Below are 14,068 nucleotides of genomic sequence, written 5' to 3'. Positions count from 1 at the left end.
AGCCACACCCACCCAGCCACACCCACCCAGCCACACCCACCCAGCCATGGAATAAGAATGAAAGTAAGATATACAGAAGTAAGGAAAGGAAAAAGCCCAGAGGTAAAAGGTAGATTGGATAAGTTAAGAAAAGCTGGCTAGAAACAAGCCAAGCTAAGGCTGGGCATTTATTTATAAGCAAGAATAAGACTCTAGCCGGGCGGTGGTGGCGCACGCCTTTAATCCCAGCACTCGGGAGGCAGAGGCAGGCAGATCTCTGTGAGTTCGAGACCAGCCTGGTCTACAAGAGCTAGTTCCAGGACAGGCTCCAAAGCCACAGAGAAACCCTGTCTCGAAAAAAAAAAAAAAAAAAAAAGAAGAAGAAGACTCTATATGATTTACTTGGGAGTTGGGTGATGGGTCCCCCAAAAAGCCAAGAGTAAAACAACCAACTATATCGTGCCACCCAACGTGAGGCTAGAGTAAAAGCCAACAACTACAATAGGAAATGGAACAACCTGTATATCGGTAAACAGATAGATAGATGAAAACTTAGTACAGGGCAGCGATAGCACATGTCTTTAATCCCAGCCCTTGTGAGGCAGTGGCAAGAGGGCCTCAGAGAGCCTAATCTACAAGATGAGTTCCAGCACAACTGGGGCTGTGCAGAGACCCTGCTCCAAAAAACAAAACAAAAAGGAAGGATGGGAAAGGTAGTGCGTGCACACAGCAAAGTGTCATCCGACCAGAGAGACAGAGAGATCGGGACATTTGCAGGAAAGATGATGGGAGGTGGAAGTTATTATCTCAAGCCACAAACCCCAGACTCAGAAACACAAATACTACATGATTGCTCTCAGAAGAGATTTAAGTTCTAGGCATGCATGTACGTGTACAAGCAGGAATAGGCCGTGAAACTTGAGAGGGGAAAGATGACCTTAGGGAAGGAGATTTTGAAAAAGGATAAGAGAGTAAAAGAACACATGTGACATGAAGGCGGGGGGGGGGAGGACCAAGAGCAGTGGAGCCAGGCACCTGGGGGGGGGTAGAGAAAGCAAATATGAAAACTCTATAATGAAACCCATTGTTTATGAACGACTTTTTAAAATGATGAAAAGAAACATCAATGGCCTGAGTTTTAAGCAGCTGTAGCCCATAGATGAAGAGAAGAGGTGGGGTTCATCCCTAGGGCTCTGTCAAATATGGTCTTTCAAACTCCATGGCTGGGTACCCAAGGACTCACTGTCCTGCTCACTACACTGATTCTGGATACACAAGCACTCTGTCCAGGCCCTGGGGAAATTCAATTTGGAACATGGGTTCAACTTCTCAGAGAAGTAGAAGCTCCTCCCCTAAGACATATCACCTCAGCATAGCCCCAGTATCTCCATCGTCAGCTGTCAGGAGCACCATGGGGGCTCGGGGGATGCGCCTTGCCCTGTGCTCCTCACTTTTTCCATGCTCATGCAGATGCTTTCTAGTAAGTTGTTTTCTCCAGGAGTCAGAAAAGAGCTCTGTGAAAGCGGGTATCTTGGAGGTAAGCAAAAATGAACATGTGAACGGGAGGAAAACCATGAAGGAGAAAGAGAGTCGGGTCCTCTGGATGGTGTGGCTGAGGATCAGCCAAACCCTCCTCTTATATCAAATTCCGTGGGTCCGAGGTGTCCGATCATATTGAGTTCCCATTAGAGGTTGGAGAAAAAGGAAGACAGAAAAGTCAAATCAACTTAAGTTTCTCCCAAAGAGTTTCAGCAACAAAAAGATTGAGAATCATAAAACTTGGAATTATCTTAGGGTATCTGAGAAATTCTCTCTCTCTCTCTCTCTCTCTCTCTCTCTCTCTCTCTCTCTCTCTCTCTCCCTCTCTCTCTCTGTGTGTGTGTGTGTGTGTGTGTGTGTGTGAGAGAGAGAGAGAGAGAGAGAGAGAGAGAGAGAGAGAGGAGTTTTATTTCTATTCAATACATATTCATAGACCACTGTGTTACATTCCTTGAATTCAGAGGGGCCAAGACCATCATCTGCACTTCCATGCTTCTTACTTAATTTGCTTTAATTTGAATTCTAATGGGCACTTTGGGAAGCTCAGAGCAGAGATAGAGAATTCCCAGTCGTGAAAAGGACTACAGCTGGGCCGCATGAAGAACAATATTAACTTCTTTGTCTCCAACATGGTCACCACGGCCCCTGCTGGAACCCACTTCTACACTACCAGCGAAAACCGGTAAGTCTAGGTGGGTGAGCAAAGGGAAACAGGGTAAGGGAGGCCTCTCGAGACCTGGAGGCAGGAGGGTCTGCCAGACTTGGCAGCAGAAACCAAGACTTTAGGCGTAGATGTGCAAGGTGGACTCTTTGACATACATGTTTGTATACTCTGGGTGATGGGGGCCTAAAGGAAGGGTCCAAATGATGAGTGCCTACAGATACCAAGTGAGATGTTCGCTTCCAGAGCCAAGGAGAGCATGTAGAGATTCAGGAAGCGGATGCTTAATGTGAATAAGGAATACCGAGGAAGGTGAAGGGTGTGGTCCTTCTCCAAGTGTCCTCCATCACACTGGCCCGGGACAGCTCAGATTTACTGTCCCTGTATCACACAGAGAGCAAAGTTCATGCTATAGGTATTCAAGCTTGCGCCCCAGTGATAAAATCAGTTTTACATGGGGGCAGGGGAGAGCTTTCATAGCTTGGGTCCATAAAGAAAAGAGTGATGATTCTTCTAATAAGAGGCTCTGAACCTGGTCTCTTATCAACAGCGCTCTGCAACCATCCTGTAAGAAGGGGATTCTGTGGCTTGTATCTGTATAGATACTACTTCAACAAGGTTACATCGTTATGTGAGCCCTTCGTCTTCTCTGGCTGTGGGGGCAACAGGAACAACTTTAAAAGTAAATACTCTGCGAATTCTATTGCATTCATAAGCAGGTAAGCTCACTCTACTCTTGATGATGCTGGATGGTTGGGATCACGGTTTTACAGGCGACACTTAAAAAAGATGCTAGGTAAAATGAGCAAGGACCCTAGAAATTACTTCCAGATGCGGATGAGGGGTTTGCGAGCTGAAAACCAAAGCCTCAGCAATCATGGTGGCTTTACTGTGCAACCCCAACATTCAGGAGTCTGAAGCAGGAGGATTATTAAGAGTTTGACACTAACCTGGGCTATGTAGTGAGTTCCAAGTCAACTTGGGTTACACAAAGGAAAAAAAAGCATGAAATTAGAAAGAGAAGGTAGGGGGCTGGAGAGATGGCTCAGCGGTTAAGAGCATTGCCTGCTCTTCCAAAGGTCCTGAGTTCAATTCCCAGCAACCACATGATGGCTCACAACCATCTGTAATGAGGTCTGGTGCCCTCTTCTGGCCTTCAGGCATACACACAGAAAGAATATTGTATACATAATAAATAAATAAATATTTAAAAAAAAAAAAGAAAGAGAAGGTAGGGGATGGATCTGGGAGGGGTTGTGGAAAGAGGATAAATATGATCAAAACCTGTTATGTGAAACTCTCAAAGAACTAATAATTTTTTTTAAAAAAGAGAGAGATCATAACAAAAAAAGGAAGAAATTTAAAGCTCAAAGCAGTTGATTCCTTGCTTTTCACTCAGAAGGACATGGATGCAGAGGTCCTCTCTCTCAGACCAGCGTCTCACTACTATGGCAATGGCCTGGGTCTTTGAGAACCTCATAAGAAGCTACTTAGGTTGCTGTTTGGTGGAGCATCAGGAGCATGGGGAAGACACCAGTCACAGTCCGGTGCTTGTCGTCTAGACAGAGGCCTCATACTCCAAAGCAGAGGAGCTGGTTTGCCAGCCTGCATATTCCCACGACCTAGCATTACACCTGTTTATTGATTGTTTCTAGGTAAAACATTAGCAATAGACAGCTATGGAGTCGGCGTGATACCTTAAGAACTAGTTGAATAGGAAGGAGAAAAAGACAAAATCTCCTAAGTAAATTGGGAGCGGATCTCTGGGAGTTTGAGGCCAGCCTGGTCTACAAGAGCTAGTTCCGGGACAGGCACCAAAGCTACAGAGAAACCCTGTCTCGAAAAACCAAAATAATAATAATAATAATCACAAAATTTTACTTATTAACAGAAAGACTAATCCAAATCTGGCCAACCAATCAGGAAGTGGAAGCAAGCAAAGGATGAGATATAAGATGCTGACGCCGTGCTGAGTGAATAAAGCTGAAACTTCTTACACTTAGAGCTCAAAACTCTTGCTCATTCCCTTGCCTTGTTAATCTTTCCCCCTGGTCAGCTGTAGATAATTTTAACTGAGATGTTCCTGAACTTCAGCTCTGGCCTGAATTCATGCCTCACTTTCAGCCAGCATACTTCTGATATAAAGGACCTATGACCCCCTACAGGAACCAGTCCATTCCCTTTCATGAGTCAATCCCTGCGGCATCCTCCTTCTTTGCTCTCTAGCTGTCTTCGTTGCTGACTTTCGTTATGGATCAAAATAACTCTTATTCAGATCTCGCAACTGCCCCAGATCAACTAGACAAACGTCTCTGGCGTCCCAGTTGGTGGCACTATAGAAACCAGGACACTGGAGCTGGGAGCTCCAAGTCTTGAGCTGTCATAGTATGGAGGGTCACTGCCTGTGCTCTGAGTATTCAAATTCTTGCCAACAATGGAGCCTCACAACGGAATCTAGACATGACCCAGTATCCTAGTGCCCATAAGTAACGAATGGGACTGTGGTCCCAGATGAGTCAGCTTCCAGCTCAGTCTGAACACTAGCGACCGCAGACCCTGGAAGGGCACAACTTTGGGAAACTCTAGGGAAGTGGCAGAAACCATAGATTAGAGGTTTAGCACTCACTCCATCTCCCAAGGGATTACCACAATGCAGGGGTGGAGAGGGCCAAGGAAACAAGAAGGTTCTAGTCGCCTCTAAGTATTGAATCAAAATCTCCAAGTCCAGTATTCCAAACTGTGCTGTGTTCAAATGAAACTTTGTTCTCTGGTCTGATACCATAAACTTGATTTACCTGATACCAATTTATGAGATTGGGGAATGTTTTTCTCCTTCTGATTATACTAAGATTTGGTGTTTGAAGCCAGGTGGTGGTAGTGCACATCTTTAATCCCAGCACTTGGGAGGCAGAGACAGGCGGATCTCTGTGATTTCAAGGCCAGCCTGGTCTACAGAGTGAATTCCAGGTCAGTCAGAGTTACACAGAGAAACCCTGTCTTGGAAAAAAATATAGATTTGGTATTTTACAAATACACCTCAAATGCAATTGCTTTGGAAGGCTTTTGAGAACTATATTCCAGTTCAAAAAATGACTAAGTAACATGCTCAGTAGAGACAAAGAACTCAGTACACACTTTTCTCTTAGGTTTCTTCTGTTTCTTGATAGTTCCCAATTATGTTTCTTTTTAAAAAAAAAAAAAAAAAAGGCGAGTGTAGGCCCAGGGAAGATGGCTCAGACAGTGAGTGCCTGCTGCGCTAGCGTGGGCACAATGCCCAACCCCATGTCAAAACTGTTGCATGTCCACTGAGAGGAGCAGATGCAGAGACCCACCGCCAAGCCCTCGGTGAAGCCAGTGGAACCCCCGAGAGGAGGGGGAGGAAGGATTCTAGGAGCCAGAGAGGAAGAGGATACCACAAGAACAAAACCCACAGAATCAACTAAACAGGGCTCATAGAAATGGAGTGACCTTCACACACCCTGAATGGGTCTGAGTTAGGCCCTCTGTACACATTAGAGCTGTGTAACCTGGTGTTCTTGTGGGACTCCAAATAGCAGGAGGTGGGGGGAACCTCTGACTCTTTTGCCTGCTCTTGGAACCTTTTCCTCCTTTTTTGTTTGCTTCATCCAGCCTTGATATGAGGTTTTGTGTCTAGTCTTATTGCAATTCGTTATGCCATGTTCCATGTTTGGTTGATGGCACCGAAAGGCCTGGTCTTGAAGGACAACAGAAGGTGTGGACCTTGGGGAGAAGGGAGGTGCTGGGGGCCTGGGAGAAGTGGAAGTAGGGAAAGCTGTAGTCAGGATATAATGTACGTAAAGAATAAAAATTAAAATTTGTAAAAAGTCAACAGCCAACCATGGATGGGACAAGAGTTGTATATCTATAACCCTAATGCAAGGAAGGAGTTCAGACAAGTGGGTTCCCCAGAACTTGTTGTACAGCCGGTTTAGCCAATCAACAAATGTCAGGTCCAGCAAGAGGCTCTATCTCAAAAGGTAAGATAAAGTGAGATCAAGAAAGGCACTTGGCACCAACCTCTGCCCCAACACAAAAAGAATTAATAAATAGCCGGGCGGTGGTGGCGCACGCCTTTAATCCCAGCACTCGGGAGGCAGAGGCAGGCAGATCTCTGTGAGTTCGAGACCAGCCTGGTCTACAAGAGCTAGTTCCAGGACAGGCTCCAAAACCACAGAGAAACTCTGTCTTGAAAAACCAAAAAAAAAAAAAAAAAAAAAAAAAAAAAAAAAAAAAAGGAATTAATAAATAAGTGCAATAACAGGTTAACTTAAAATTAAATAATGGGGATTGAAGAGATAGCTCTACACCGGGGCTGAAGAAAGAACTCGGTGGTTAAAAGCAGTTGCTCCTCCAGAGGAATAAGGTTTGTTTCCCAGCGCCCATGTATTTCACATGAGACAGGCTCCCAACAGTTTGAAAGGATCAGATGCCCTCTTCTGGCTTCTGAGGGCACCAAGCACACGTGTAGTACACAGGTATCAAATAAAGAAATCTTTTAAACTGGTAAATGCTGTCTCTACCCCTAACAACGCGTAGGGGCATGCCTTTTCCTTCCTGACAGCAGCTGGCTTCCTTTTGCAAAATTCACTTCTCCCCCTTTATATTATGGTACCTGGTTGTGGGGATTGTAAGCCACCCAGGGACAGCACCACCCACCATGAGCCAGGCCCTCTCCATTGCTCCCTAATTGAGAAAATGCCTTCCAGCTGGATCTCATGGTGGCATTCCCAGGTATGCTATTGTTTGAATATAGTTTGCACGACTCCAGAGACTTCTCATGCTGAGGTTTTACACCCATTAAGACAAACTTGAAACTTCATTTGATTTTAGTGCTTAGAGGTGAGCCTTTGGAAGGATTTGGATAAGAGTAGAGTTCCCTTCATCAAATTCTAGTGCTCTTCTAAGAAAAGGAAACAAGCCAGACAAGATAGTACATGCCTTTAGTCCCAGCTCTCTGTAGGCAGAGAGGGTAGATCTCTGAGTTCAAGGCCAGGCTGGTCTACAGAGTGAGTTCCACGGCAGTTGGGGCTACACAGGGAAACCCAGTCTCAAAAAAACAAAGAAGGAGAAGGAAGAAGAAGCGGGAATGACCATACATACAGACATATGTGCACTCTTTGTCCCTTCCCCTATGATGTTCTGTGACACCTCAGCACTCTGTCAACAAAACATCCATCATTAGATGTGATCCCTTAATCTCAAAACCTCCAGAACCAAGAGTCAATGTAAATTTCTTTTTCTCATAAAGCAGCCTGCCTTGGGTATGTCATCACAGCAATGAAAAAGGAACTAATCCCCACCCATAAAATGAAGTCTAGAGGGACGGACTTTCACTAGTATGTTAGCGACAAACATCTGTTACTGAAAAGATCTCCATTGGAATTTTGTATGTTGTTCTGAATATCCCAGCAATGATCATGTGCCCTTTTCCTAAAACTAAAGAGGAGAAAGAAAGGAAAAACAGAAAAAGATTCACAATGCTAAACTCATAAAGAGCTCTGAAGTTACAAGGAAACTGAAGAAAGGAAGATGAAGGAAAGACAGGAAGAAAACAAAGGAAAGAGGAAGAATGGTTACTAATAAGAAGGCTTCAGCATGTGCATCCTGGCTTCCTAACCACCAAATGCAAAGACAAGCCATCAGATCTAGAAAACACCACCCAGAGAGCCTGGCAGGATTGGGGATGCCTGCAAGTTACTCCTTGCCCATCACACACACACACACACACACACACACACACACACACACACACACACTGATCAAAGCAAAATTGTTGTCCTGCCCTTGAACTCAACAATTTGACCTATGGCTTTGTATAGGAAACACTGAAACTTGGAGGATAACATTCCCAAGATAAATATTGCCCACCAGAAGAAACACATCACATAATGAAGAGGGAGGGTGTGACCTGCTACCGTGATTTATTAGGTGTGGTTCAGTAGCAAAGCAGGAACTCAGACCACCGTGAACTTTGTATCTAGCTTCCTAATGTGTCCTTTCATGGTCTTTGACCTAGATTTCTGCTGCCCTCTGGTGGCTCAGAACAGAGAGCCCAGGGAAGAATTCCCTCCGCTTCCTTAGGGACGGAACTCATTCTTGTGTTTGTCAGTCTGTGTGAAGCTGGTCGGTCTACACACCCATCCCCCTGACTCAACTCAAGGTCAACCTCCCACCCTTATCACCCTACACCTCCACTTACCACTGATGTCACGTCCACGGGAGAAAAAAAAATGAGAGGCAGAACAGCAGGGAGAGGTGCTGGAGCCTCTTGGTATTGCTGGGGAAGGGCACAGAGGACTCAGATGGTCAAGGAAAGGGGCAGAGAGCACAGATCTTTTCCAGTCCCCAAATGGGGGTCAGATGTCCACATTAAGGAAGATGAGGGTGCAAGAGAGGGTGGCTTCTCAGTCTGGTCAAAGGTTAATTTGGTGTGCAAAGACGGCAGACAGCTGGTAGGATCAGGATTCATAGGGACCCGCTTCACACAATTCAGGCTGAAAGGGACTTAAACTCGAGGAAGGAAAGCTTTGCATTGCTTCTTTGGTTTAGGAGACAGCAGTAAAGACAAGAGCCTAGAGATTGCAGAAAGACCTGGAAATTTAAGCTCTCTCTTGCTCCCTCTCTTTCTCCCCCTCTCTGTGTTTATACATCTATCTCTCTCCCTCCTCTCTCTCCCTCTCCCTCTCCCTCTATATGTGTCTGTATCTCTCCCTCTGTCTGTGTGTGTTTGTCTGTCTCTGTGTCTGTCTGTCTCTCTCTCTCTCCCTCTCTCTCTTCTCCTTTCCTCCATCCCTCCCTCCCCTCATACCATTGCTATAGACACAAGCTACATAGGATAGCCCCCATCTGGTGGAAGAAGAGATCTGGCTCACCGGCCCCACCCTTCGGTCCCATCCTCATCTGAAAGAAAACCACCTTTCAGCATCTGAAGGTCCCAGGGGCGGACAGCCTCAACTGCTCTCCCTGAAGTCTCTATTCATATTGCTTTTTAAATTATATACATAAAGCTAGACAAGGTGCCATGCACTTGGGGGCTCAGGAGACAAGAGAATCCCCTGAGACTTTGAGTTCAAGGCCAGTCTGAGCAACACAAGCAACACTCCATCTCAAAAGAAAAACACTTGCTTTTTTATTTGGATGTTTAAGTAAACAATAAAATTATAAACAAAATAGTGGAAGAGGGATCTCAGCAACTGGTTAGCAGTCTGTCAGACACCGGTCCTTCTCAGAGTCATGACTGTCTTTGGACCAGCCACCGTAAAACTCATGGCACAATGTGGCCACTTGTCATCAGATCATCCAGCTCCAACACAAGGCTGCTCAGAAAAATGAGTGTTCTCAACACAGTAATATCTAGAATTTTACCTGGCATTTTTTATATTTATTACATTGTGTGTGTGTGTGTGTGTGTGTGTGTGTGTGTGTGTGAGAGAGAGAGAGAGAGAGAGAGAGTGTGCTCATGCTTGGGTATGCATGCCACAATGCGTGTATGAAAAGGTCAAAGGACAGTTTGCTGAAGCAGGTTCTTCCCTTCCACATGTGAATCCAGAGGACTGAACTCAGGCCAGCAGACCTGGGGGCAGGCACTTTTACTCAGAGCCATCTCACCCGCCCACACCTAGCAACATCAACCTGATTTTAATTGCATGTACCTGTGCCGGTACAGCATCTGTATTACCCAGGGGGCCAGGCAGGGCTCTTCCCTTCTCCGCTGACAGAATCTTGGATTTATATCTCATGCCAGGTCCGAAGCACAGCTAAGCCATTCGCTCTGCAAACATCTGCTTCTCTAGCCTCTCCGAGACAACTTCTCAGGAGGCTATCACAGGAAGAGAGTGACAGTGTGGGGAAGAGTAAAGATCTTTCTGGATGGGGCTGGAGAGATGGCTCAGCAGTTAAGAGCACTGACTGCTCTTCTAGAGGACCTGGGTTCAATTCCCAGCACCACAGGGTGGTTCACAGTTGTCTCTGGTTAACTCCAGTTCCAGACCTGACACCCTCACCCAGATGTACATGAAATGAAGGCAAAACACCAATGCACATAAAATAAAAATAAATAAACAAAAAAATTTAAAGATCTTTCTGCCCTGCCATCAATACCTTGCTATGCCATCTAGAGTTTCCATCAACCCTCCTGTACCTGTGAAGTGATGAGGTGACAGTGAAGGAATGAAATCACCAGTGAAGTGATGATGTCACCAGTGAAGGGATGAGGTCACTAGTGAAGGGATAAGGCGACAGTGAAGGGATGAGGTCACCAGTGAAAGGATGAGGTCACCAGTGAAGGGATGAGGTGACAGTGAAGGGATGAGGTCACCAGTGAAGGGATGTGGTCACCAGTGAAGGGATGAGGTCACCAGTGAAAGGATGAGGTCACCAGTGAAGGGATGAGGTCACCAGTGAAAGGATGAGGTCACCAGTGAAGGGATGTGGTCGCCAGTGAAGGGATGTGGTCGCCAGTGAAGGGATGTGGTCGCCAGTGAAGGGATGTGGTCGCCAGTGAAGGAATGAAGTCATAGGTGAAGTGATAAGGTCGTCAGGGAAGTGATGATGTTGTCAGTAAAGGGATGAGGTCACCAGTGAAGGAATGAGGTCACAGGTGAAGGGATGAGGTCACAGGTAAAGTGATAAAGTCGCCAGGAGAGTGATGCTGTTGTCAGTGAAGGGATGAGGTCACCAGCACAAAGACAAAGCCTGAGCCTTTGAGCTGCTGAGCCAGCTTCATCCTGTTTCATGCTGTATCTTTGTTGAACAAGCCCCTCATTGGATTTTCTGCTTATAACCCAAAAATTCTCAGTTGACATATTAAGAAATTCCATTCATTCTTTCATTCACTCAAATATTTATTGAGAGTTATGTGGGGAGCTATTTAAGAAACTGGAATTTTGCTAGGCTGTGGTGGTGTACACCTTTGGTCCCAGCACTCAGGAGGCAGAGGCAGGTGAATCTCTGTGAGTTTGGGGCCAACCTGGTCTACAGAGTGAGGTCCAGGACAGCCAAGGCTACACAGTGAAACCCTGTCTTGAATAACAAAACAAAAAGTTACATAAAGCATGTGTGTGTGTATGCATGTGTGTGTGCACGCACGCATGTGTGCATGTGTGTAAAAGTATCAGTGTCCAATACGGGATAACTAGTCAAATAAATCAGCCATTGCAAGGACGTCTAGTAGGGTTAGGTATGATACTGCCATCTTGAGGAAATCTAAGCATTTTGAATGTAACATGCTTAGTTTGTGAAAAAGTGAAAGAGTCAGAAACTGTGTCAAAGATCAGCCAAGTACAGTGGAAACACACTGTGAGTAAGTAGAATGAATAAAAACCCAAGCAGGAAATGGTGGCGCACACCTATAATGCCAGCACTGGGGAAGTGGGCATAAGAAGGTCAGGGATTCAGGATGGAGAGATGGCTCAGAGATTAAGAGTACTGATTGCTCTTCCAAAGGTCTTGAGTTTAATTCCCAGAAACCACATGGTGACTCACAACCATCAATAGTAAGATCTGGTGCCCTCTTCTGGCATGTAGCCATTTATGCAGGCAAAAAACTGTATACATAATAAATTTTTTAAAATCTCTAGGAAAAAAAGAAAATCAGGAGGAGTTCAAGGCTACGTAGAAATTTGAAGCTAACCTGGGCTATATGAAACTTCAAAATTAAAAAAACAAAAACTAACCAGGTGGTGGTGGCACATGCCTTTAATCCCAGCACTTGGGAGGCAGAGGCAGGCGGATCTCTGTGAGTTCGAGACCAGCCTGGTCTACAAGAACTAGTTCCAGGACAGGCTTCAAAACCACAGAGAAACCCTGTCTCAAAAAAACAAAAACAAAACAAAACAAAACAAAACAAACAAAAAAAAACTAATCTTGTAACACACTTGGCATAAGACAATGACATTTTTAATATCTGACAGAAAACAGAAGAGGAAAGTAGAAAGGTTTTTTAAAATGTGAGGTGACTAGTTGGCAAAAAACGGAATGAATACAAGTCTGATGACCTGAGTCCCATCCCCAGAACCCACACAGTGGAAAGAAACAAATTCTCAAAGTTGTCATCTGAAACCTACATGTGCACTATGCACATGCAACTTACACACACACATACACATGCATACACACACACAGAGCAATTACTATTTTTTAACATTTAAAAAATTTGCTTTCCCTTGATATGCATTAAACAAGTCAGGATGTATTATTTCCAAGATGACTAAACTCATCCAAGATTGACAAAGGTGTTACACATTAACCTTTTACTGGAGCTCCATGCAATGGCTAATTTATTTAATTATCATTTCAGGTTGCACATTAATACTCTTTTTTATATGTGTTACATTAAAAAAAAAGAATCTGCTATCTTTCTTTATTCTATAGGTTTCATAGGCCAGCGTCATGCACAAGCAGACACACTAGCTCCCTCCTCATCTGAGCCCCTGCACAGTACAGACAAGAGGGTCCATGCCAGCGCTTTATTGGGAAAGAGAAGTGTCTGTCCCCAGGGCTGTTCCGTGTGCTCCAGGCAGCAGTAGAAGCAAAGAAGAGAAGGACTGATAATTGAGGGATGTCACAAACCCTAGGACATCACCCCTCTTGGCTTCCAGAAGATTCCTGGAGCCCCAGACAGTCAGGACAGCTAGGGTGCTCCAGCCTCTGCAAAGAGAAGACCTTTCAGGTCACAGCGATGCCTTTCAGGCTCCCACTGCCCAGCCATTTCCCTTCCGTCCTGGGAGCCTCGATGGACTTCCTAACTGGTTCTGAAGATTCTTGCCACTTAGAAGTTGGCCCCTCATCTCCGGTTATCAAATAGGAATGGTATCTGCTCTGTTTTGTTGCCCTGCCCCCAGCCCTCCTATCTCTACCACAGAGAGCCACGCCCACTGTAAGCACAGTAATCCCACCACGTCCATATGAAGGGTGTGGTCTGTGACTCAGGATCTTTCTTCATGGCCTTCAGAAGCCGCCTTCCTGGCAGCTAATGGGAGTGTTAACAGCAGTGAAAGCTGTCAACTTCATAGCCGGTCAAAGGTCATCATGGGCAATACTCACCTAATTTAGGATTAGACCCATGGGTCCCGTTGGAGTCTGTGAGCTGTTTAAGTGACTGGAGCCGGGGGATGCAGAAGCGGCCACAGCCTGACTTGCAGCACTTTTCCCCGGGTTGACAGTTCTCATCCACCATGCAGTTGACAATACACAGGCCCACCAGGATTCTGGGACAATGGCCATCCCGCCCTGTGGAGAACACCAGAACAAGGAAAGACAGGGAGCTGGCTCCTCTCTTCCCAAATTTCCACCTACAACTTTTAGATTCAAGGCCCAGGTGAACCAACCCCGACTCCCAACTAGGTGTGGCTGGAAGCAGGGAAGCTGGAGGATGGAGACACTACACAACCAAACACCTCTGACATAGGATTTACAAAGCTCCCAAAGCCCACTTTTAGGGGCTGGTAGAATGCAGACATGCCAGTAGAGGCAAGAGTGGAAAAAGAAGGTCCTGCTTTCCCTCACGACGGAATTCCATGTCATTGCCTCATCTGCCACCCTAGAAGTTTTATGTCCCTGCTTTGTGCCACCCTAATTCTGTGTAAGTCTTCTTTCATCTAAGTTTGTCTGTGTGTGTGCGTATGTGTGTGGTGTGAGTCATGTGTGTATGGTATGTGGATCCATGTGTGTGCTTGTGGTATATGCATAGTGTGTGTGGTGTATTTATTTGGTATATGTAGTATGTGTTGTGTGTGTGGTGTGTGAGTAGTGTATTATGTGTGTGAAGATGTGTATGTATGGGGTGTGTGTGTGTGTACATGTATGTATGTGATGTGTGTGTGTGTGTGTACTTGTCATAGTATCATTTCTCAAGGGTACAAGAACGGT

At 45.4% G+C, this 14,068-nt stretch overlaps 1 protein-coding gene across 2 annotated transcripts in view; it reads right to left on the bottom strand.

Moving 5' to 3' along the window:
• Wfdc3 (WAP four-disulfide core domain 3) overlaps positions 1-14,068 on the bottom strand; it is a 46,194-nt gene that overhangs the window by 18,078 nt on the left and 14,048 nt on the right. The window contains exons 3-4 of one of the 2 annotated variants that reach the window (XM_057781113.1): positions 13,244-13,429; positions 12,498-12,847 (exon numbers count right to left, since the gene is read on the bottom strand). In XM_057781113.1, the coding sequence (XP_057637096.1) occupies positions 12,831-12,847; positions 13,244-13,429 (203 nt within the window). In that variant the 3' untranslated portion in view covers positions 12,498-12,830. Of the gene's footprint in view, positions 1-12,497; positions 12,848-13,243; positions 13,430-14,068 lie in introns of those variants that run through there. The other variant, XR_009057732.1, reaches the window with a different exon arrangement.

This window comes from Chionomys nivalis, chromosome 9 (assembly GCF_950005125.1).
Source record: "Chionomys nivalis chromosome 9, mChiNiv1.1, whole genome shotgun sequence".
NCBI classification, from domain to species: Eukaryota; Metazoa; Chordata; class Mammalia; order Rodentia; family Cricetidae; genus Chionomys; species Chionomys nivalis.
Note: the sequence above shows the minus strand (reverse complement) of the source record. Positions and strands in the feature narration are given on the sequence as shown.